The sequence below is a fragment of the Vanacampus margaritifer genome, chromosome 10 (assembly GCF_051991255.1).
Source record: "Vanacampus margaritifer isolate UIUO_Vmar chromosome 10, RoL_Vmar_1.0, whole genome shotgun sequence".
In the NCBI taxonomy this organism is placed as follows: domain Eukaryota; kingdom Metazoa; phylum Chordata; class Actinopteri; order Syngnathiformes; family Syngnathidae; genus Vanacampus; species Vanacampus margaritifer.
Genome location: NC_135441.1, coordinates 9,112,916 through 9,139,904, shown reverse-complemented (window position 1 = coordinate 9,139,904; position 26,989 = coordinate 9,112,916). Strand labels below are relative to the sequence as shown.

The 26,989-nt window shown below is 38.0% G+C and overlaps 1 protein-coding gene across 3 annotated transcripts in view; it reads left to right on the top strand.

Annotated features, from left to right (window-relative positions):
* The window catches only part of tenm1 (teneurin transmembrane protein 1), a 254,249-nt gene that overhangs the window by 78,525 nt on the left and 148,735 nt on the right, over positions 1-26,989 (top strand). For all 3 annotated transcript variants that reach the window (XM_077577571.1, XM_077577573.1, XM_077577570.1), the window contains exons 4-5: positions 6,358-6,601; positions 16,735-16,973. In XM_077577571.1, the coding sequence (XP_077433697.1) occupies positions 6,358-6,601; positions 16,735-16,973 (483 nt within the window). The remainder of the gene's footprint in view (positions 1-6,357; positions 6,602-16,734; positions 16,974-26,989) is intronic.

The window sequence follows — 26,989 nt, the reverse complement described above, 5'->3', positions numbered from 1 at the left end:
TACTGTACTACAAGAAACTTGTTTAATTTGAGGGAACATCTAACAGGCTCTGTTACTGCTCTTGCTATCCTCCTCTTAAAATTCCATGAATAGACTTTATGTCACATTTTATTTTATTGTTGTACTGTATTGCAGATAGGCATGTTTTTCTTAAAATTATCTAAATTAGGTCTGTCTTACCCACACATTATATTTGTTGGTTCCATTATTTATACTAAAAACTTATTAAAAAAATAATGAATTGATGGCATTTAACCGCCTTCAAATATTGTGAAATTTTACCAGTCAATATACAAACCAAATTTATAAAAAGGGAAAGTGAGTACACATTAAGAGGAACATATATTTTTTCTAAACCTAAATATAGAACACAAATTTAAAGAAATATGTATTTTAACTCAAGGTGTCAGTCTGTTGAAAAATCTGGATTGTAAAACAAAATCTTCTCAGTCTATTTGTATTTTAATTTTTTTTTATAAAAGCACAATTACTGCAAAAATATATATAGCACAAGGACACACAGTTGAATTATTTAGAAATGTTTTGTAGTATTGTTACACTGAAAGCGTCTTGATCGTTCGCTGTCATTTAGTGTTTTTATTCTTTTGTGTGTTTTTTTGTGTTGATCAGGGGCAGACAAAATAAATTTTACTTCTTTCTGTCCCCTTTTATTTCTTTTACTTTACTTTGAATCTGACTATTGCTTTATATTGTCTTTTTTTTACTTTTACAAATGAATGAAATGATTGATTGGTGGGAGGAGTGGGAATCTTTGTCTTACACTTATTTTTGGCTCTGCGATTAGATTCAGAATTGATTTTCTATTCAAAATGTTTTGATTGACAATGACTTCTGCTTGAATCTATAGATACACAAAGAATAGTCATGTTTTACTCCAGTTTCCTTTGCAAGACAGAATGACAAAAGGAGATATTAAAGTGCACTTTTTTTTTTGCCTACATGTTTTATGTTTTTAATTGTAAAGAAAGTGGCTTTTTCCACAAAAACTGTGTGTGGACCACAACTGGCACTCTATGAAGGTAAGATTTTATAGCTTATATATATATATATATATATATATATATATCGGCAGATAGAGAACTTTTTCTCATAAATAGTCCAATGTTGTTGGTTTCAAGCCATTTATTACACTGCAGTTGAGGTTAACTGTAAAACTAAAATACACAAAACGAAGAGATTCACACACAGTGTTTAGCTTCTTTCCCAACCGTAATTAGCTCAAGGCTAATGCACAATGGAAAGCGCCATTAACTCGCTAACGCTAATGTGCGTGGCACTTTTATCACTCAAATGAACGGCTATTCATACAAAATGCTGCAGGAATGTATACAGAGAAGCATATTACAGGGATGTGATTTTTCCGCTAATTCGCGGAATTCCGCTTTTTTTTATCTCCCTCCAAAAAAAAAAAAATTCCGATTTTTTATTTTATTTTATTTTATTTTTTTTGTAGTTCATTGTGTATGCACATGACTCCGACAGATAACATCTTCTGCTATAACAAAGACATTTGTGGTATGCTCTAATATGAGTTACTTTTCATTTGGTCATGATACAATTATTTGTTCATGAAATTTGAACTCTTCAACATTATTTATGTGTTAACTTAGTAATCACATTAGTTAGATATGATGATATTCTCAGTGATAGTTTTTAAAAGCAAAGGCAGTCTAATGTTTTTGAATGTGACTGATTTTGAGTTGACTAAAACTGCCATTTTATATGGGATAGTTCAATATACATTGAAAATTTATGCTGTTGTTTTGTCTATTTCTTTGTCATGTGAGTGCATTGAAAGTACTTAAAAAGCATACCTGGACCTAGCTGGGTGCCAGCGGCCCCTAGACCCCCGGCTAAATTTTCAGATAATTTCACTTTGGTCAAATCACATCCCTGATATTAACATTACTCACAAGCATATGCTCTTCCTACGCTGCAAAAGACAACTTGTATTGATATAATTTAATCCTAACTTTTTTCTTCTACTCTTGCACTCTTTTTTCTACTCTTAATGTGGCTACTTTCATCAAGAGTGTATGTGAACGCGTGAAAACACACTGCCCCTAAGTGGCCAAATTGTGTACAACATGAGCAATGCTCCCTATAAAGACCCACAAAAACAATACAGTATGAAATAAATGAATTAAAATGAGTTTGGGACATTTTATTTTATTTATTTATTTTTATTTATTTTTTCTTGAGAGCTCACTATTGTTCATACCGTTACCGATTTGACATGTCATCATCATAGCTCTCTCTCTCTCTTTTTAAATTTTTATTTTTATTTTGTATGTGCGTGAGTATGTCCATATGCGTGTGCATGTGTGCGTGCGTGTGATTGTGTACTCATTAGTTCACCTAAAACCTATTAAAAATCCCATACCGTTCACCGAAACCAAATACTTCAGAATCAGAGTCAGAATCCAGCTAGAGCGAGAGAGAGATTTTGGGACATTTTAAATAGATTCTGAATCATAGTAAATGGCACACCTCGAATAATTAGTATAGTTTCCAATAGCCATGATACAATTAATCACATCACATTTATAAAATGTATTTAGAGCTGAGCAACAGAAAACCATGATAACATTTGCATTATTATTATTATTATTATTTTAAAGAACTTAGCTTAGTTTCATTTGACCATGCTACAAAGTTGTGCAATGTGTCTGCAATAGGCCAGTTCATATTGTATTTAATGTCAGACTGCAGAATTAAATGTAAATGACAAGTCATAATAAAACATCATATCAATGATTTGCTGCAAAATCTAATTGATGGGGGTACAGTATGCATTTGATTAGTGTAATATATCAGCATATCATTAAGTATATAGAAGAAGCAAAATATGGCAGCAGGAGAATTGCATCAGGGCTTGAAGGACTCCCATTTGTTGATGAATATGAGAGAAATAAAGCTCCTGATGTATAAGACTGACACACATAATATAGTGTAGTCTAAAAATGTTCTGTTGGTTTCCCCCAAGCAGGCCACGTTTAGTATTTTAAGATGGTTCAGACAAAAATAACCTTTGTTCTCTACATTTATTACTTTTGATGAAACAGCACCCCTAGATGAAAAAACAAATGCATTTATCTCTCTCTCATTTTATCAATCAAAAGAAATAAGCTTCAGCTCATACTGATTCTCTTTTTTTAATCGACTAATTTGATTAGGTGTAAAGAAGAATGTGACAAAATAGGACCACAAACTACAAGTTGGCATACGCTTATAATTCAACACAAACCTGTTAAGCGTACTAAAAATACTAAATCGCGTGTGGGTGTGCAACGTGCATCACTGCAGATGGCCACGGGCAATACTATGGAGGAGGGCTGTTTAGTGAAACTGCACTGCATGTGTCAGTGAAACCATAAAAATAATATGTGAAATGAGTAATGGTTTGTCACAACTAATGAAAGGGCCATTTCATTGTGTCAGTGTGCACAGAATGGAGGCATGAATGCAGCAAAGACAAATCAGCCATGATGAAGGATCAATAAGCAACAGTGGTCTTTGAAAGATGACAAAACTGATAGTTTGGTCAACAGAATGATGGCAGAAATCACAAAGACATTTTGGACACATTAATGTGAAATACACATGTATACACGCATAGTAAACGTCATCATAACTGTTCTCTGTATCATTGTTGATAAAGCCAGACAGATGGCCTCATAACAGTCAGTGTCAAACAATGTTTATAGACCATTGACAGTCAGTCCTGTTGCTATGCTGAGCCTTTTTGTCACAATGCTTGTCGACACTATGAACACGTAGCACAGTCTGACTGTGCAAAGGGGCCGGTTAGAGAAAGTACTGATATTTTCTGAAATTTGCACAGCTTAGCGCAGTAGGAATCCAGGAGTATATGCAAGGAGTATACGCAAGAGGTTAAAGTTAGCCAGCGAGATCACGTCACATGTCTGTGTGTGATGCCCTTATTCCCCCATAGCTGTGCAAAGGCCAGGGGGTGATTTTAAACATAATAAAGATGGAAACAATAAAAATGTGTCCAATTAATAGATTTGATTTTTGCACGCTGTTGTCATATTTATGATTTAAAATACAATGACATGATACACCACATGTCTGCAAAGTTCAGAATAGGTTTGCCTGCACCTCGATCACATTCACATTCAAAATTGAGGTACACACCCTGTACCAATACTTAGATGTGGTTCCATCAGGTGTAAAATTGAGTCTACTTTCAGCCGCCAAACTATAAGATGGCCCTTGGGTGTGTCACAGAAAATGTCAAAATGCCCAGCATGGCACAGAGCCATCTGCCAAATTCCCAAACGCACTTAAACGCGGCTTGCACTGGCAAGGAAATCAAGATGCACCTGCACTATGAATATAGAGCCTTTTACTTTCGAGGATGTGTCTTTCCAAAACCAATAAAACCTGATGTGAATGTGCAGTTTAATTCCCTAAGGCCAATTTGTGAATACAATATGTATTTATTTTTCTTTTTTCTTTTTGAATCTCTTCAAAACACAACTTCCAGAGCTTCTAATGTATACTGGAACTAAATTAAAACTAAGAACATTGACAATTTGTGTTTATTTATTTAGTTATTTTCTATTTAAGCAGTCTACTACTTGGTTCATGGAGGAGGATGAACCGCTTGGTGATGCCATTTTGATTCTAAGGGGTTAACAACATCTACATTGAATCCAGTGACTAGTGCACAACTTTGTCCTGATCCTCACCAAATTACATTCAACATTTTCTTTGGTCCATGCACCGGCCCCCTATCACTATTTTGTTGAAAACTCTTCATTACATTTTCTGCATAATCCTGAGAATGGAATTTGACCCACTACTTACTTTTTCTCTTGTCAAATTTGTCAAAATCAATTAAAATGTCAATAGAACAACATATTGTTACCTGGGACTTTTTCATAGTGCTGCAATAAAAAAAAAGAAAAAAAAGAAAGAAAAACACAATCTTGGAGGGTGATTTGATGATTATTTTTGCTAGTTGCATCCATTATGGGCATTTAAAAGTGTTATTGCTCCTTGTTTTCCTATTCTTTAAGAAGAAATATTTTACGCTAGTTGTGGAAAAAAAGTTGCTTAGCCTGGAGGGTGGGCAAGAAAAGCATGGTGGCTCGCCAGGCCTATAAAGCATTGGGATAAACCCTGCATATGGTTAGTTTTAGTCACATCCCCCAATTGGTTAATGAACAATAATTACAAATTAAATAAGAGGCATTAGATGGGCCAGAGATGGTTAATTTTCCCAAACAAAACATTTTAATAATATTCTACTGTCAAGCCATACAGACAGTTTTAATATGTCTGGAAAATATGTTGTTGTTTCTTTTTACTTGTTGTAAGCTCCACCTTTAACATTTTAAAGCAAAGTGAGATCAAGATTTTCGTAATATTCACAATTTTCTGCTTGGTATAAGAACAAGATTATTGTTTATCTATTTCTCACTTGCATCTGCCAATATTCATAAAATTGTTCTCTGATGGTGTTTATGTATTATTTGCACAGCAGAGTATAAAAAAGAAAAGAAAAAAGAAAAGAGCACTCAGTTATCAGATCACTGGTCTTTTTTTTCCTTCTATTTTTGTCACAACTATCTATTCGCTTAAAACGTTTCAGCTGGTTTGCGACAAATCTTTTATTTTTCCCCCCATGTTCCTGCACATAGTTTGGTGTTTAGGGAAACGATGCTCACTGTTTAGCTGCCGCGTTCACGGAACCATAATGCAAACATATGGCAGGAGCTGTCCCCCTAAACACTGAAAAAGAACGTCTCTGGACAGTTGATGTGCATTCATGAATAAATACTAACACATGCACAGTACAGCTTTCTATCTGAATCATTTTAGCATGGACACACAAGAAACAAAACATTCAATTAGGCAAAATCTGTCATCAGTGTGAGAAGGAAGCCTGAAAGGAAGAGGAGGCAGCATGGAGGAGGGTGCATGGAGGAATTATAGCATAAGAGAATGTTAAATGATGGATTGAAAGAGCTCCAGCCAGACCTCGAGGTTAGCAGTGTGAGCGGGTTACAGCTGGCTAGATCATTCCGCCGAGCTACATATCTCATAATAAACATCATATGGGTAGTTTGGGCTGGCGGGTGAGGATTAAGTCAGTGCTCTTAAAAGACTCAGTGCTGCGGACAGCCCAGTATCTATTTATAGGGAAGCTGGGAATGCATCAAAGCAAGCATGAAAGGAGGCATTGGAAGTTATGAAGGAGTCAAACGATGACAATACACTTTGAACTTACATGATGTCACTTTTCGCGATTGCAATTTTTGGAGCTTGTTACTGATAAAACCTTGTTTAAATGTCTCTTTTCTCCAGAGCTACCCAGCAGTCCAGGTGGTCAGTTCACATTTCGCCCATTGCCACCACCCCCTCCGCCCCCCCATGCCTGCACCTGCGCCCGCCCGGCACCCTACGCCCAAGTCAGTCTGCAGAGGAAGACCATGCCGACGCGATGTCAGGCCAGCCAGGGCGTGCAGGGGGCAGACACCAGTTCAAGCACGGACCAGGCACAGCTTCATGACAGCTGGGTGCTGAACAGCAACATTCCCCTCGAGACCAGGTAGGGAAATACAACTAATTGGAATAACCTTTTGCTTTGACCTGAAAAGAATATAAAAAACTAGTTATGTGTTGAAGACTTTCTTCCAAAATGCATTCAGTCCAAATCTGTGGATTTATTAATTGCAATGAAACTCTTAAAATAAGGGAATTTTCCAGGCAAATCATATTAAGCCATTTATTCAATCCCACAAATAAACATCATTACATTAAAGTGTTTAATTAGGGATTGGCACATTTTCATTCTGTGGAGAACAAATAAAGGGTACGTCAACCTTAAAGGGATACTTGACTCATTGAGCCATTTTTAGCAGTAAAAATATAATATTTTGTCTATAATTAATGTGATAGCTTCATTATTTTTCATGAACAATTAATTCCTTTAAAAACTAATTTAGTCACTTATTGTCGACTGAAGATGACATCACCTGTGCTGAGGAAGTAGGAATTTATAAATGTATTAACTCATTTTCTCTTAAAAATGTATAAATACGTTCTATTTTAAATATTACCATGGATCCAAAAACATATTTATACATTTTATGTTTTTTTTTTATCCTAGAGCATACAGAAGGCTTTGATGCAGCCTCTGAACTGAAGAGAAACCTTAAAGATATGGTAGTTATTACAAAAACGGCCAGCAGGTGGCAGCAGAGATCAACCAGGGCCATGTTGCAAAAGGCTTTTTTCCCCAGTGTTTTCAACAGATTTGTGGTATTCTAATGCTAGTTGCTGCAAAACGGAAACTAATAGACATAGACTCTAATCTTTCTTTTGGTAGGTTCTATGTTTTTATAGCAAAATTAGTCAAAATCCAGTAAAACAGCCGGGAGCAAAGGGGATTGCTTCAGTGAAAATGGCTGGGAGTAAATTAGTTAATTGTACATGAAATAAAATTACGTTATCAAATTCATCTTCTAAAAGGAAAAGAAAAGAACTGACGCCTGAACTGAGAACTGTAAGAGAGAGGGGAGAAAGTGCATACTTACGACATGACAAGTTGATTACTCATGCTCGCACCAGTACACCAAAACTTAACACAATGCAAATAATGAGTGGTGATTTTAACATTGATTTGTTTAATCCGAATGGGCATCAGAAAACAACTGATTTTATAAATACAATGTATAGTAATAACCTATTCCCTGTAATTATGAAACCTAGCAGAATAACAATTGATACAGCTATGCTGATAACATATTTATAAATAAAGTTGACCATAAAATAGAAAGTGGACTTCTTATTAATGATATAAGTGATCATCTTCCGGTCTTTGCAATTTTCCAAGACTATTTTGATGAAAAAATAAAAACAACAATAACTTACACATCGGAAACAAGACTAAGAACACAACGCTCCATGGCTGCCTTTAAGTTGGATTTAGAAAAACATAACTGGTCTGAGGTCTGTTCAAATGATGATCCTAATGTCGCATACAGTGCATTTCAGTCTACCATTATTTCTCTATACAATAAACATTGTCCATTAATAAAAGTCACAAGAAAATATAAAGGTCTAAATAAGGCATGGATGACGAAGGGAATATAGAATGCATGTAAAAAGAAAAACATTTTATACAAAATGTTTATTAAATTGAGAACTCTGGAGGCTGAAATAAAGTATAAGACCTACAAAAATTAACTATTGAATATTATACGAACAAGTAAAAAAGATTATTACCATGCATTACTAGAGCAGAATAAAAGCAGCACACAAAAAATATGGAAAAAGTCATGTAATTAAAAATAGCTACAAAAAAATAGATTATCCAGAATATTTTATAAAAGATAAAAATATTGTTATTGAAAACAATTCAGACATCGTTTATGATTTTAATGAGTATTTTGTAATGCTGGTAGTAATTTGGCAAAAGAAATCCCTGAGCCAAGAAACAAACATCAAATAGATAAGCACATAAAAAAATCCATCCACTATGTGACTTAATGCTGTTAGTGAGACAGAAATATTAAATGTTGTTAAAATATAAAAAAATAAAAAGTCCACTGACTGCTTCAACATTGATATGACCTTAGTAAAAAGTATTATAGAATATGTTGTGCAACCTTTCACATATAAATGTAATTTGTCGTTTAAAGCCGGTACATTTCCATCAAAAATGAAAATAGCAAAAGTTATTCCTATTCATAAAAATGGAGAAAATGTCCTGAATAAGAAATAATTATACACATTATATTGTTCATTATTATTACCATATCTGACCTATTGTGTGGAAATCTGGGGAAACGCATATAAAACAAATACCGATCCTGTTTTCAAACTGCAAAAAAGAGCCATAAGAATTTATTAATCGATCAAAATATACGGAACCAACTCATTCTCTATTTATTAAATCAAATACAATGACATTCTACGACTTAATTGAATTTAAATTATTACAAATAATGTATAAAGTACACAACAATCTACTCTGCCACAGTACTCAGAAGCTGTTTAAAATTAGAGAGTCCTTATAACATAAGGGGTACAAGTGTCTACAAAAATATTCAAACAACAACAAATATTAAGCAAAGGTGTGTTTCTGTAAAAGGTGTTAATTTGTGAAATGACTTTGAAATTGACTTGAAAATATGTCAGTCACTTGCTGAATTTAAAAACTTGTTTAAAAGCAAAGTTTAAAAAAATTACTTACATCAGACATGAGCTGTTAAAAATGTATATATGCTGTAAATTCTTTGGATGTATCTGTATGAGTGTAATGAAAATTGTATATAAATGTATTATGCTATATGTCTATTAATTTCATGTGCATGTGTCGCTGGCAAATGTGCGTATGTTAAAGTGCACTTGTATATATGATTAGGTTTATACATTTCCTTTTGTTGAAATACACGACCTTATTATTTTATTAACATAAAACGAATAAGAGGTAGGACTAGATACGTTTTTAACTTCCTTCTACCCCTTTTGAACATATAAACTCTTTTCTTTCTTCCTATTTTTGTTTTCTTTTTTGCTTCAATTTATATTTTAGACTTATTATATTTTCAATAAAGAACCAAAAGAACCATTCTGGACAAAATATTAACTTTTTACTGCTGAAAATGGTTAAAAGAGTCAAGTGTCCCTTTAAACATTTCTTGACAATAATATGCTATATGTGACCTCACTAGTCTAAACATGACATTTGCTCAGGGCACAGGCAACGACCAATCACAGCTCACCTGTTTTCTGAAGCTGAGCTGTGATTGGTTGTTAACTGAGACCTGAGCAACTGTGATGTATTTTTCACTCGACAGCAAGTGGCAAAACGGTTGCCTTCTGATATTGATAAAAACTGCAGGATTTTGCTGCTTAACTTAAATTCCACTAATGCGTATTAACCAAAATACCGACAAGTGGGGCTGCATAGAACATATTATTGTCCCCAAAAATTTGGGTTGACTTCCCCGTTTAAGGACAAAACTAGAACTTTATTTGGATGTTTTGAACGTGCACACAAAATTGGAGCAGCTCACAATCCTCATGGGTGATATTACATGTCTTTGCACACCATCAAAGCCATCGTGAATCTCTCAGGTTTTTCACTGGATTCTCTCACCACACCTCTGAAGATCCGTCAGGGGACCATTGTGAGTTAAAACGTCACAAAACAAAATCCGCCATCAAGCACAAATCCTCTTTTTGGGAACATATTGAAATTCCACCTCCAGTTGTGGCACCTGAAAATATACTGTACCGTCTAATGCTCAGAGACGAGCCAGTGGAATTTCATCCCATCAAACGGAATTAAGTATTTCCCAGCTGCATAAGTAATAATTGATCAGAGAATTATTTCGCAGATTCTCATTTGTGAGGCTGATTTTGAGAAGAAGCAGAAAGGTGCAAAAGAATATGTTTGCATTTTTAATGAGACCTCAGTGTGGCGGCTGAGTTCTGGCATTATGGAGATGAGATTGGCAGGCTGCCATGCCAGAAGAAGTGGTTTTAATAAGTTATGCATCAGACCATAATTAGATTTCATCTCATTTAAAGTAAAGGGATAAAAAAAAAAATAGAACTATGTGACAATTTAAATTAATCATCAGCCTGATGACATTGTAATAATTACTAATCTCTTTCTGACATGGCAGTATAGTGACTTGAAGAACGTGCACAATAAGGTAATATTCACTGGTCACAGTATTATGCCTTATGTTTTGAATGCATTATTGTTTATTTTCTATTACTATTTGTATGCAGTATATGTATTAGAGATGTTACACACCCAAATCATGTATCATGTTTGTAGAAGTGGGGGACGGGTGTGGCAAAAAACATCTAGTGATTACTATTCGTCGTGTAGTCAGTGCGCACAACTTCACAATTATTATTTTTAGCCTGTTTTAAACATACCTTCAAAATAAGACACAACACAAAAACAAAGTGCATGAAAATACTCGCTAATCACAGCAGTAGTGAATCAGTGGGAGCCCTGAGCTTGTTTTGCTGCAACGAGACGGTCCCATCTTGGGGTTATGGGAGACAATGATACCCGAAGTGTGCTACTTAGGTCCAGTCTGGTCCGCAATTTGGTTTTGGTTGCCGTCGCTGCAGAAATCCCAGCTTCACACAGATACGATGTCGGAAATGGCAACAGGGTTTTCAGTGCTATTTTGGCGATCTCGGTTTTGAAGGCTTCATCGCCTCATTAGAAAGCCGGTCACCGCATATACGCACAGCGGGCTTGGTGCGTGGGAATCGCCCGTGGCGATAAATCCATATTTTAAATATGATTCTTGATACTGCCTGTTAAAGGCAGCTTTCCCTTTTTTAGAGGGTCCAGGTTCCTCTTCTGTCCCTTCATTGGACCGTTTCCCCTTTGCAAATAAACTTTTTAAGGAAGTTTGTTTTTTGCTCATTTTGCTAGCTTGGAATTCAATTTAGCGTGACGTATCATGTGACGTGTGGTGTAGCGTCCTTGAAGTGCGTCAAGTGAGACGGATGTAACAGACAGAATCCGGCCACTTTTCAAAATAAAACATCGTTTTTGAAAAAAATAAAAAATAATGCAATTTTTTTCTTTCGGTACCAAATGACCCACAGCCCGGTAACGGGCCGCGGCCCGGTGGTTGGGGACCACTGCCTTAAATGATAGTTTCCTTCTCCTAATTTTAAAAAAATCTTAATGCAAACGGTTAGGTTATTGTTCACTACACAATTAAGCAGTGTCTCAAATACACAATATCCATAAATTTTAAAATACCAAATGCAGTATAAATTATTGATTAGTTGATTCTCTCTAGCCAAACTTATTAATTATTCCAATCACTTTTTCTGTAATTTAATAATTGGGTATGTATTTGTTTTACGTACATTTCCCCAAACTTCAGCACAATATGACATGTGAGGCAACACGAGAAGAGTATATATTACAGAATAGAATTGAATAATAATGATATTGAATGGAGCCTCTTCATATAGTTCAGAGGATAGTGACTATTACTATTTTTGTCTTTGAGTTGATTTATTACTAGTCTATTGATGTTCCCTCACATTGACAGAGACCCGAGTTATGAAATAATTTTTTTTATTGTCTCTTTTTTTTTGGCCTAATCTTGCTGTCAGATCATTTTCCAATTGAGATAAAAGGATTAGCAAACATTCCATGAGAGCGCATGCCAGTATAATTTTAAAGGATTATATTACTTTGATGGAAATTGCATGTCTTGTCAAGAACAGCAGCATTTTCTTTGATGCATATCTGATGAATTGTTGAGTTGTATTGTAATATATTGATCATATGTCAGAAGAGATTAAGAATTTTTGAAGTGTGCATAGATTTCCTTTTCGGTTGAAACGATGCAAGGAGTGGACATCTTTAGGTAAAAAGATATGGCTTGTCATGCTTGTTAAGACTTCCATACATTGACTGATACCCTTGTCTCTTCCCCTTCTTCTTATCACCACAACATGATATTTCCGTCTTCTTCTATACTGTATTTGTATGAGTCTACGTTGTGAACAGCCCCAGGGCAGTAGGCTTCAACCTCCCAAAGAGCCAGGACTCTCATTTACTTCCTGTCTCAGGGGAAATTTGCTCCCCAATATGAATTTCCAGCTTCCTGAGCATCGCCCGTAGATGTTGTCTGAGACGATCATGCGCAGTGAGCTGGGAAGATCGGGAAACATTTGAAAAGTAACACATATGAAGATTTGAGCTCCATGAGGTTTTGCAAAACATACAAGATGGATCCTGGTTTTGAGCAAATCCTTTCTTCTAAGCCGAAGATGCGAAGTATGACCTGCTGTGAAATGCCCACCTGCATTAGTCATATTTTTGTGTATGCTTATTTCCTGCCTACTGTGTGTTGTCGTAATTCCTACAAGTTTATCTGCTTTTAGACCTGAACTAGCATTGACCCTTTGGGTGTGGAAACTTCATGTGTAGCCTCTGTGTCCCCCATCTGACTCCTACCCTTCAGCTGATGTTGGATGGGTGGATGAGCAGAGCAAGGGAGGGCGACAGTGAAGGATGGATGTCATCTGTCTTGTGTTAAGCTGCCATGGGGCCGCATGAGTTAGACAAACCGAGCGTGAGAAACCCAAATAAAGACTGATACAATAAACAAGATAATGATAATCATTGAAACAAATCTGGTGATACCAGGCTTTTAAAAAATTAAGTACTATGTGACGGCATTTTTTTTAAAATCGCATCAGCATGAATAAAAAACAAACACATCTGTTTTTCTTTTTCATTATTTCTCAAGCAATTGTAATTCATTTTAAATTGTCCCGTAATTGGGTTGACACAGTAATTGTAATACATTTTCATCTTTTTTCTTTCATGGCACAAATCCTTTATGCAGAACATTTCTAAGCTTTGCAACCCTCACATTTTCACAGAGTGACCTTATAATTGAATTTTTTACTAAATTCAACATGACGTTTCTTGCAAAACAGACATATTTGGCAGCATACGGTTGCAAATGAAGGAGGAGTGTGGCCTTGCAGCCTGGTTTCCTTCAACGCAATCATTCTGCTGTTTGGCTCGACATTAATGACCTGTCCTCCGAGGGCCCTTCGGAGAGCCACCAGCAGTTTGTGACCTCACACCCTCTGTTGCTGCAAGCGAACACAGTCAGGCAAAGCTGTGCATTGCACACCGTCGACCAGTATTAATGTCAATAGAGCATGACGTAACCCAGGGCAATGGGTGAGGATATTTTCCAGCAAAAAAAAATGCACAATTTTGCTGAAAAAATAACGGTGTCAAATCCTTGTGAATAGTGGCCCCATCAACAACAGACTTAATTCACTTTCAAGTTTGAGTCAATCTAGAAAGAGGACAGAATACGGCAAATGCTGCTTACACTTTCTATTTGCCTGCCAAGATCCACTTTTTCAAATTGGATAGCTCTGCTGCCCATGTATTCATGCTTCCTCAGCTCACACCTTGCAGTCCTCCCCTCAATTATCTAAACACAATAAGAGTTAGTGGAAAAATTCATTGTATTACATTTTATTTTTATCTTCAAAAGCCATCTAAAATGTTCTCATATATGTAAAATCAAAGCTTATCCGGGTCTAACTAAGACAGTGATTACATAAGCAATCATTTTGATTCCACAAAGAAATGTTTTCATTCTTTGGGAGTTGAGTTCAGAGACAAAACTGTATGGAAATGTCACATGAGTTACGGAGGGCGTCCTTAGTTCGTAATTTAAAAAAAGGTGTTATTAGCCTAAAAAAACAAAAAAAACAATCACATTTAGCAGTATTTTCAAGATACTGTTAAAACGTGTACCAAAAAAAGAAAAATAACAAACTAATTTCTACAGTTCAGACAGCAGTGATATGATTTGCTTAAAGCATTGTTGTACAGTTTTAGGTGACAATCACATGACTGTTGTCACTGTCCTTTTCCTGCATTCTCTGCATAGAGGGTAATTATCTTGGATTCATTTCCAATCAGATATTATAAAAAGTGAAATACTCCCACATAATCTTTGTAGATCATCTGGGCTGCCTTTTCTCTAGTTTCCTAATTTCCTCTTCTTTTTCATCCTCTTATATTTCTATGGTTCACATCTGTGAGCCTCGAATGGGGGAAGCCAAATTACATCTACTCAGAAACAAAAAAAAATATTTTCAATAATAATAATGATAAAACAAACGGCTCAAAATGTTATTGTGGTTAATCATAAACTATTTAATACCGACCTGAATTAGATGTTACTCATTATTTGCTCTTGTGGAGCTAAATATAGACTACAAGGGGAATCCCAGGGACTTTTATTTATTATTATCTATTTATTTCTTAATGTTTGCTTTTCGGATGAAACTGATGGAGGATTCCTTGTTAATTTAAGAAACATCTTTGTATTTAAAGCACACATATGGACATATGCAGGCAACCAAAGATGTGGGTTATAAGTAATATAAAGTTCTGTAATGGAGGTCTGCATTTGTAGCTGTACTGTATGTTATAAAAAAAAAAGGCCTCTGCCATGGACGTAAGTCCTTTAAAGGAGTTTCAGTCAAGCCTCCAGTCAAGAGCTAGACTCCAACCAAAAGGAGATTTGCATAATTAAACTGTGACTCATATACTTGCTACCTGAGAAAATATATTGCATTTGATTTTCATTTATGAAGTCCTCAGCTGCTGTCCTACATAGGCCTGCACAGTAACCAGGTTGTTTCCAGTTTCATGTTACAATCCCATTTGGAGGGAAGCAAGCATTTTGGTCCCAGAGGTGGCAGGAAGTTTCTGGGACATAAAGCAGATTTTACATCTCAAACCAACTGCAACTCATATACAGTATAAGGTCTCAATATTAAACAGTATTTTACCATACAGTGTAGCCTAAATTCTTCATTTGTTATTTTTTTCTATATCATCGTTAGCATTGCGGGTGAGCTAGACTAGTCACCAGCCATCCGCAGGTCTACCAATTATTCACACTCACATTCGTGTTATTTTTTGGAACAATATATTTACAGTTGAGCCCTGCTATTTAGGGCTGTCTTGCAAATAGCGAAAGTCTGTGTATAACTTATGGCAATTGTTTTTAAGTTATATACCAGGATTTTACCGGTTCGGCCCACTTGGTAAGATATTTCCCTCCATGTGGCTCCTGAGCTAATATGAGTTTGGCACCCCTGCTGTAGAGTAACAGAAATCTATCTTGTGTTTAATAATTTTTAGTCCTTAGGGATAGACCGATATTGCTGATATTGGGCATTTTGACGACTATCGGTATCTGCATTTTTATAAAAGATGAATCTAAAACCATTTTAAGCTCAGGGAACCATTTATTAAAATTTTCAGCTACATTTATAAGCGACAGTGCTGACCCTGGGAACCTTCTGAACCATTTGTTTTTGTTCGACATTAAAACTAGAAATGTGGAAAAAAAGTGAAAGTTTAAGATTTCAGGTATTTTTAAATCTTGGAAAAAAATGTTTACTGTAGAAAACTATAGAGAGCTATTGTACTGTTTAAATTTCTTTTTCAGAAGTACTGATAACCTTGGGAGTTCCCTGAACATTTTATTAGAAATGTAATAGGATGTCTATTGTCTAAGATTGAAAAAAATATAAATAAAAACAACTTTTAGATTTTGAAAAGTCTGAAAAATTGTAAAAAATATGCTTAACAAAGTCAAGATTGGCATTTTTATAAAAAAAAAAAAAAAGCCAATATTTTTATCCCCTCTCTTCTACTGAAAATTAATATTTGATCCAAATATCGGTTATCGGCCTCCTTGACTAGTAATAATTGGCATTGGCATCGGCCTTGAAAAAAAAAACATTGTTCTATCTGTATATGTCTTCCACGCGTATTATTTACAAATGTTCCGCAAGGGAAAACATTTTAGTAGAATGTACATCTTCAGCCCACTCACGCAGCTATCTTAATTAGCAGTCAAGGTAGATCTGATAAAAATCTATGAGGGACAGATGCCATTGAGATAGTTAAGAAGAGCTTTATGCTACAACTTCATCTGTATCCAAGATAAAAACCCTTTAATGAACAACTTATTCAACAATAGAGCATTGCATTATGTATTGTGTAAACACACACAGTACTTACCTTTGAAAGTTTCATCTTAGCAGAGCTATAATTAGTGTATACAAATATTAACATTCAATCATTTGAAATAAATGCAACATTTTGTTTCTCCATTCTAGACATTTCCTATTCAAGCAAGGCTCGGGCTCCTCAGCCCTGCTTTCAGGTGCAGGGCAGGGTTACCCCTTGACCTCTGGGACAGTGTACTCGCCTCCGCCCAGGCCCCTGCCTCGCAGCAGTGTGACCAGACCACTGTTTACCTTCAACAAGCCTCATCGCTGCTGCAACTGGAAGTGCACAGCATTATCTGCGTCACTTCTCACTCTTACCCTGGCTCTGCTGCTCACATACGTCATTGGTGAGTTACTCTTGCTGCATGACATTCCCAAATAACTGTGTACAATTTGTTACTTTCTGTTGAAAACCTTTGTCAATTTCACTGTGCATATGTATAATTTGAACCAATGAATTATTTGTTTTAATATTGAGCTCTATCCAGATTCATATTAACCTAATTTGTGTAACTTATTCGACAAAATAAATACTAAACTTCTCATCTTTTAATCGAACAAAAACCAAAGCATATATTTTAAAAAAAAATTCCCTACATTTTGTTAGCTCAATCTGCTTAAGAGATGATGATGATAAGGATGATGCTGATGCTGATGCTGATGCTGATGCTGATGCTGATGCTGATGCTGATGATGATGATGATGATGATGATGATGATGATGATGATGATGATCATGATGATCATGCGGATGAAAGGATGGTTGTTGTGACCCAACTTATTACTGCCTAAAAAATTTAGTAACACAATTATAGTGCATGTGTTTTTTGAATGTTACCACTTGTAAGGTTGCGAAGAAGAGGTTATCTTGGTGTTGTTGTTGTGTTTTATTTTATTTTTGCCAATAATTCCAAAGCAAAACGCCAAAGGAGCCATTTCAATACAAAATAAATTTGAAATATAATCAATGCAAACTGCTAAAAAGCAATTATACAAGCCAAATGTTGTAGTAATAAACTGTGCAAAAAGGCTTTAAACACAGAAAATAATGTATTCCAAATCTGTGGGAAATTCTGAATTGCATCTGAGTCACTGGACCAAAGCACACAAAACTAATTATTCTATGATGAATAGACACATAAATTCAGTTGTAAAATCTCTCTCACTCTCTCTCTCTCTCTTTCTCCCTCTCTGTTTCTGTGCATGTTTCTGAAGTGATTTTGGTCTGAACTTTTTAAGGGTGCTTTCACAACTAAAGTTCACCTTTTTCCTAGTTTCTATTTCTAATCTACTTTATACAGTTCCCCTCCTTTTCACACTGTAAAATGTCAAACCATCAATTCATCCTTCCATTTTCTTCCACTTATCCGGGGTCGTGGGGGCAGCAGTCCAAGCAGAGAAACCCATACTTTCTTCTAAGCCATTTCATACAATTTCTCCCGGGTGTATCCAAAGGTGTTCCCAGGCCAGCCGGGAGACGTAGTCTCCCCATATGTCCTGGGTCTTCCATGGAGCCTCTTGCTGGTAGAACATGCTCTGAAGACCTCACCAAGTGGGGTGTCCTGGATATGTCTGAGCCACCTCATCTGGCTCCTCTGGAGGAATCTCATGGCATTCAAAAGTTATGAGTAAAATCGGTGACAAAGGGCAGCCTTTGGTGGAGCCCAACCCTTACTGGAAAATAATTGAATTAACTCCTGGCAATGCGGATCAATTTCTTATATCGGTTTTACAGAGACCAAACGGTCCTTGCCAGGTCTGGAGACCGTAACAAGATTTCTCAAGGGACTCGTTGGAAGCCTTCTCCAAGTCTACATATATACTCTATGTAGGCGTATAAATGTATTGTGCTGGTCCACTGTTCCATAGCTTGAATCTGAGGTTTGACTACCTGAATGGCCTTCCTCTCCCCACATTCTCACCACCAACAACAGCCCCTCTTTCTTCACCCAACCCTTCCAAGACATGTGGCTGCAAGTCTGATAATACCACCACAAAAATAATCATCAAACTGTAGCCTAAGGTGTCAGTTGACAAGTGCAAGTGTGGACACCCTATGCTTGAACATGGTGTTAGTTTATGATTATATGTGACTGTGATGAGCACAGTCCAATAAAAAAAAGAAAGAAAAAAAAAGCACCATTCGGGTTCAGATCAGTGGGCCTCCCAGTCAGGCCGACCAGGTCTCAGGTTTCAACTCCTGTCTCCTGCACTGGTTGCCTATTCGGGATAGAGCTGATTTTAAGGTCATTCTTTTAACCTTTAAAAGCATTAAATAGTCTGGCCCCATCAAATCTGTCGGAACTCACTCCATATATTCCACTACGCCTCCCTTCGCTCTTTAAATTCACACCTTTTTGTCATACCTTTAGTCAATAAAAAGTCAGTTCATAGTAGGGGTTTCTCTTACCGTGCCCTTTATTTATGGAATTGTCTCCCACCACCACTGCAAATTTTAAATCCTGTCTTAAAACATACCCTTTTACCTAGTACTTTAGTACGCTTTAGTCTGTGATTGTTTTATCATTGTCCTTTTGTGTTTATTATTATTTTTAAGTTTTTCTTTTTTTGTACCTGAGTTTGTTGTGAAGTGTTTTGTGTTCAATGGTGATTGACTTTAACTTTGATTGATTGATTGATTAATGGTGGCATGATGAATGACTGGCCCGCCTCCCATTACAGAGGACATGAGCTCGAGTTCGGGCTTCGGCCCTCCTGAGTGGAGTTTGCATGTTCTCCCTGTGCCTTTGTGGGTTTTCTCTGGGTAACCCTAACCCAAAGACGGCAGGTTAATCGAACACTCTAAATTCTCCCTAGTGTGATTGTGACTGTGAATGGTTGTTCGTCTTTGTGTGCCCTAAATTGACTGGATTGGCTGGCAACCAGTTCAGGTTGTACTGCCCTACTGCCCGAAGCCAGCTGGTATAGGCTCCAGCACCCCGCGACCCTTGTGAGGAATAAGCGGTTTAGGAAATGGATGGATGGATGAATGGATGATTGATTAATTGATCGATTGATCATTGCCATTGCTCCCCAAGAATAAGGGAGTCCCCAGCAGTAGTGCTCTCTATCACTCTCTCTAAGGATTCCAAATACAGTGGGTACTCGGCACGGACAACAGTCAGTGGTGCCTTCACTGTACCGGAGGGAGATAAGTAAGCCCACACCATCTCGGCAACTCTCACTTGGGGCAACTCTAGGGTTGGAAAACAGTCCAACCTCTCTTAAGATGACTAGTTCTTAAGCTCAAGTCCAGCATCAATTCTAAGTTGAATGTCTCATACAACATCTTAGCATCCTTTACTGCCAGAGAGGTGATGTTTCATGTCCTTAGAGATAGCTTCTGAAGCTGGGTCCCTGCCTTCGGCCATCCAGCTCACATTGGCCGTTTCCTCAGGTGGTAAATCCATGGAAAGGGGGTCCCATATTGCCTCTTTGGATTGGGTCTTTGGCTCCCTAAGGCAGACCATCAAGCCCCACTGCCCAGCCTGACCTCTGGGCAAGGGAAAACTTGATTCAATATTGTTTGTCAACATAGGGAGTTATGAGCCGTGCTTTGTCTGGTCCCTCACCTGAACCATGTTTTCCTTGGGTTCAAGGAAGAAACCATAAAAATTTCAAGTGTACTAAATAGTACACAGCAACCACGTGAGATCACTGTCAATAAAATAATCAATGTGTATCCTAGTGAGTGAAACAGCACTAAAATGCATCATAGATCCCTTGACCTCAGCAGATGGTCTCCATGAGCAGATATCCTAACCTTCTGCTCGGTCGGTTCATTCTCTCCATTTGGTGTCGCTCAAAGTCATTCATTGGGGGGATTGTGGGGGTTCACATTAATCACATGCAGGCACACACACACACACGCACGCACACACACGTTCACGTAGCAAAGCCATGCAGATTAATTCCCTGGCTGAACCATGCTATCCCATTAATGTCCCGGACCTGGTAATTAGAGCATTAGTGAGGAGTGTGAGTGATGACTAAGAGACAACATAACCTTTTAATTGGTGTCATGCTCCACTCCTGCTTGGCAATGATTGATCTCCATGTTGCCATTACCATGGAAACTACATTTAGATGGATGTGACATGAGAAAAGATGATATGTTGATATGTCTGCCTGTACATCAAAGATTTTAAAATCCAAGATTAGACTGGTCATGGACTTAATGTCTTTGTTAAGGGTGAGAGGTTCAGACACAGGCTACCACATGATTAGCTTTTCTCATTACATAATGATTCAGTCATTTGACTCAATTAATTAATTACTTTTGACAGGAAGAGAAAAAAAGTCACCAGTAGTATTATGATTACCCAATTTCCAGTCTTGTATAAAATACCTGAATGTGATACTCGAGTACAGTCAATTTTAATGACATTTAATAAGATCATTTCATGAATATATGACAATGACTTTATTTTGTAAAAAAATAAAATAAAACATAAAATAAATATCCTGCAGCACTTATTGAATGTTACTATCTACTTCTTTTTTTTTTTAAGAGTTTCAATTAATACATCATTAATACTAATTCATGTTATTTGACCTCTATTGATCAATTCATTTTTATAAACACATTTCAATAGTACATTACATATTTCTAAGTTCAGAGTGTTGAAAGCAAAGATTATGATCAAATTAAATGGGATTCATCCTTCAGTTAAACCACTGCTTCGTGATGTCAACCAATAAGATATTCTCTAGTGATCTACTGCATTTATGTAATGCAACAATTTAACATTTACAGTACTTTCGAATTTATTTGACTTTAAGATTACAAATCTGTCATTACAGTACAGTATTACCATTTTTAAAGTGTCATCTTTGCAACAAATATCGAACTAAAGTCTAAGAGGCAGGAAAACTGGAATGTTTAAACTTGACAGCACAAAGGGAAATTCTCCTGGGGAAACACGGTTTCCTTTTTTTTTCCATACAGGCAAACAAGAGACAAGCATCACTTTGGCTGATAATGGTGCACTTTTGAAAAAAAGTCTGTCATTTACGCAGAGAGTTTATATGCCAGTTGAGATGGGATATGATTCTCCATATATACAGTTGTTGTAGCTCACATTGTACATGTGCTTTGTTCAACATGAATGCAAGATTACAAAACACCCCATACTAAACTGTGCCATGTATCATGTCAACAGAAACATAGGACTCAAAGTGGAGGTATATTTAAAAATAACACTATTAAATGTATGTATAAATGCTGAGAATGTAGGGCAAGGGCATGTGACAAATATTCTGTGTAGGAACCCAGAAGCACATGTAGACTGGTTTGGCGAAATCCCATGCAACCCCGAGGATCCTGCCGAGGGTGTAGAACTGGTCCATTATTCCACGGCCGGAGCGAAAACCTCACTGCTCCTCCTGAATCCGACCCTCCTCTCCAGCACCCCTGAATAGATGGCGTATGATATCTCTATAATTTCCTCAAAGCTGTCCAGAAGTCGTTTTCCGTTCGCCAAAGCTGCATTCCGCTTGGCCAGCCGGTACCTGTCAGCTGCCTCCGGAGTACCACAGGCCAAAAAGGCTCGATGGGACTCCTTCTTCAGCTTCACGGGCAATCCCTCAGCGGGTTTGAGGATTGCCACCACGACAGGCACCGACCACCTTACAGCCACAGCGCCGATCGGCCGCCTCAACAATGGAGGCGCGGAAAATGGTCCACTCGGACTTACTGTCCCCCACCTCCCCCGGGACAAGGGAGAAGTTCTGCCGGAGGTGGACGTTGAAACTCTTTCTGATGTTCCCAACAAACCCTCAAAATACATTTGGGTTTACCAGGACTGACCCCCGCCATCGGAGCCTACACACCACCAGGTGGTGATCAGTTGACAGCTCCGCTCCTCTCTTCACCCGAGTGTCCAAAACATGCGGCCGCAAATCCGATGACACAATTACAAAGCTGATCATCGAACTGCATTGCCATGTTTGAACATGGTGTTTGTTATGGACAATCCGTGACGAGCACAGAAGTCCAATCACAGAACACCACTCTAATCGGGGGGCCATTCCTCCTAATCACGCCCCTCTCGGCCTCACTGTCATTGCCCACGTGAGCGTTGAAGTCCCCCAGCAGAACAAGAGTGTCCCCAAGACTCCAAAAAGGGTGGGTACTCTGAGCTGCTGTTTGGTGCATATGTACAAACAACAGTCAGGACTCGTCCCCCAACCCACAGGCGGAGATAGGCTACCCTCTCGTCTACCGGGGTGAACCCCAATGTACAGGCGCCAAGCCGAGGGGAAATAAGTATGCCCACACCTGCTCTGTGCCTCTCAAAGTGGGCGACTCCAGAGTGGAAGAGAGTCCAACCCCTCTCGAGAAGATTGGTACCAGAGCCCAAGTCATGTGTAGAGGAGAGTCCGACTACATATAGGCGGAATTTCTCTGCCTCACACACCAGCCCCTTACCTGCCAGAGAGATGACATCCCATGTCCCAAAACCTAGCTTCTGTAGCCGGGGATCGGACCGCCAAAGTCCCCGCCCTTGGCTGCCGCCCAGCCCACTATGCACCCGACCCTTCCCACCGGTGGTATGTTTCCTCTTCGGGATGTGCCCCGCCAGGCCCCATGGGTGCAGGCCCGGCCAGCAGGTGCTCGCCAACGAGCCCCACCTCCAGGCCTGGCTCCAGAGGGGGGCCCCGGTGACTCGCGTCCAGGCAAGGAAAACATCTGTCCATTTATTGCACTCATCATAAGGGATCAATGAGTCATGCTTTATCTGGCCCCATAGGACCTGTTTGCTATGGGTGACCCTGCCAGGGGCATAAAGCCCCAGACAACATAGCTCCTAGGATCATTGGGACACACAAACTCCTCCAACACGTTAATGTGCTGGATCACGAAGGAGAATTAGTATTCTAATTCAGCCCAATTTCTTGTTGGCCTTTTGTCTGTGTGTGTGTGTTTAGGATAATTAATACATTTTAATATTCCTCCTCCTCCCCGGTATTGCCTCCCTGCTTTCCTTCCCAACATTTTAGTCCTCCATTTCTCCACAAAATCCAACACAAATACTAAATTTTCAACTCCTGGCTTGGCACACAAAGGACAATTTTTTTTAATTGGTTTTGATTTAAAATATCTGAGTGCATTTAATCAAACTGAATCAAATTGCTCCAGTTTAAAATATGAGATATGTATCAAATGTATGGCTCGATATAAGAACTCACCGTGGAATATTGACAATTGTGGTGGTGCAGTAGAGACCAGACCAACTAAGAAGGGCAGCTGCTTGAGATGGGAAACAGCTGCTGAGCAATTCCAGCATGTCATACCTGCAAATAATAGGAATCACACACACTCGCAGATCTGACCGCACCTCCTACTGGTGCTACTCGGCACACAATCCAGGTGACCAGATGGAAGTTATGGATCAGAGTCCTGTTCAAAATCTGCGAGGCTGGAGCTTATGACTCCACTCTTCTGGTCCAGTAATATATTATTTATGTGTGATTGTTTATTGACAATGTGGAGTTACTTACAGTACGTGCAATTTTGCCACTTATGCATGTGGGCTGTTTTATATGTTTTGTGAATGTTAACACAGCCATACTGTTTGTGTTACTGATTCGTGAAATGTAGACATCAAAAAGATAGTCAACAAATATTGGATGCCGGTATTAGAGTGGAATTGGGCACTTGGTCCTGTGGTATAAATTCAGCCTCAGGAAATTAATGGAAGCCATCCATGTTCTACAGCCCGCGGTCTCGTGTGAGCTGGAGCCTATGCGAGTTGACGTTGAAAGAGAGGTGATATACATGGGGACTGGTTTGCCAGCCAATGTAGCGTACATATAGACAAACAACCATTTACATCTAAGCGCAATTTTAGAGTCTTAGATTAATCCAAGAACCATTTTTGGGGGAATGTGGTGGGAAGCCAGAGTACCCAGGGGAAACCCACGCAAATACGCCGAGAACATGCAAACTTGAACCTCATAACTGTGAAGTGCGTGTGCATGACTTGCTAAGCACTTGCACTTGGTCACGTGCCTTTTGGAAATTCTCAGAATTTAAATAATGGATTAGCACAAGTGAGACAAAACAATTCTTATGACTAACCTCATATGAGTCATTGGAGCCTTGTGTGTGAAGTTATAATATGTGACTTAATTAATTTGGAGAAAAATAACCCAGCCAAAAACGAAGGAGTATTATTATGTCTCTGATTGAGGTGTCCAATTAGAGGGTAAATAGGGCAATATACGAATACAGATATTGCTGTTTTTAAATTATTGCAGCACATAGCCCGTTTTCAGCAGGTGACACAGTATTCCCCTCTTTCTTTACTACCCTACGTTTCCGCTTGCAAGACCCCCGCAGTGCTGCAGAGGCTGTGAATTGCTTTGCTAATTTGTTCATTTCCCAGTGCACCTCCGTCCTGCAGACTTAACTTGTTATTAAGCACAGCACGACCCATCAGATATGAGGAGCGGGCATTATGATGGGGCATTTAAGGAGAGCTAGAGGACAGGTTCAGATTGCATCTATGATTTTGAAGGATAGATGTGATGACACCACCACCAGTCACTCATTTTATTGTTTAAGCCTCATTTGAGTTCTGCTTCTGTAAAACCTGGATGCCCTTTTGTGTCACAAAAGCTCATTAGGGTATTCTGTGCATCAATTAATTTCACACATCTCATTTCACAATTGAATAATTTGCTATTATATATTACAATAAATCAAATATGACCAGCGGTGGTGATGTGATAAAAAAAAAAAGAAAAAAAGAGAGGATCATTGATGAATTTGTTACACAACAACTCACTGTGATCAAATAATCTCCAATCACTTTCCAGTCACATTAGAACATGTCTTTTCGATTGTGTTGGGTACATTGTTGTGTTGAATTGGCCATTGTGGATCAAAGCACTTGTTGATTGCATTTAAAGGAAAAATGACCCCCCCCCCCCCTCCCCCGTTGCTTTAAATTAATTACATCAACACAATTATTTCACATAATCTATTTTGTTTAATGGCAATGTAAAATGTCAATGTTAAATGTGTGTGGAGACTTCAAATTTAAACATTGTCAAACTTGCTTCCATCTCTAATTTTATAAGGTGTGTATTTATCACAGGTAGTCACCATGTCCCGTTTGCAGAAGAACAGCCCCAAAGCATGTTTGTGTTCTTGGCATACAACTCAGTATTCTTCTTCCTCCAAGTTGAGTTTGTACAAAAAGTTGTATTTTGGCTTCATCTAATTTCAACACATGATATCCTCTCTATCATCTCTGGGGAACTTCAAATGGCACTGGACATGAACTGCTCAAGCAGGGTGACATGTCTGGCACTGCAAGATCTGTATCCAGGTCGGCGTAGTGTGGTACTGATGGTAACATTTATTACTTTGGTCCCAACTCTCTGCAGGTTTTTCAGCAGGTCCCCCCCCCTGATATTTGCTCACCGTTCCCATGATTATTTTCACTTTATGGGATGAGATCTTGCGTGGAGCTCCAAACTAGCCCTTGCTTGTTTGTAAGTGACCAAATACATATTTGCTCATTTATACCACAATTTACAAATAAATTATTTAATAATTCTACAATGCGATTTCCAGTACTTTGCGAATGTTACGCGGTTACGCTGCGTAAGATTTAAAAAAACAAAAACAACTCAAGTGAATGTTCTGCGTGGATAACAAGAAGTTCATTAATCCACATAACAAGCAGTTCTACCATGATTGCTCCATTTTTTTTTTCACTTTACTAAAGCAGAAGCCCACTCGTAACTCTAGTTATTGCCTAAAAATCGACTGGACAGCTCGTATTGTGATAAACTCTTGGGGCACTCGCAAGTGAAGATACCACCAAATAGTATAAGTTCGCCTTTCTCAAATTCCCAGGAGTGTTACTTCCTGCTAGCTTGAATTTAAGCCCTCTTTGTTACTGACTGGGTTAAAAATTGCAGCAGGTTCCGAAGACGCATGTCAACATCAGATATATAAGTATTAGTAATTCCCTCATTCAATTACTCTGAAACAGACTTTTAACTTACAATATCATGTCATAAGTTTCCTCTAACTACTGTACATGCTCACACAAGACAATGGTGTGGAGAGAGTTATAACAAATGATAACTAATTGGTACTGAATCTTATTTTTGTGAGAATAATCTGTCACTCCAGATGGACATATCTTGACAGCTCGATAGGTAGTAAACACCGGTTTGGTCCTGTTTGATACTGCTGCTGCATGTTCTGGTAAATATTAGAAAACAATCGAATGGTGTGCACGCAACATTGTAGGTTTTGGAACTTAAAAGAATAAAAAAATCTGCTTTGATTTATTTATGGCTAAACTAATGCGCATTTGAGTGTGTGGGAGGATGATGTAGAC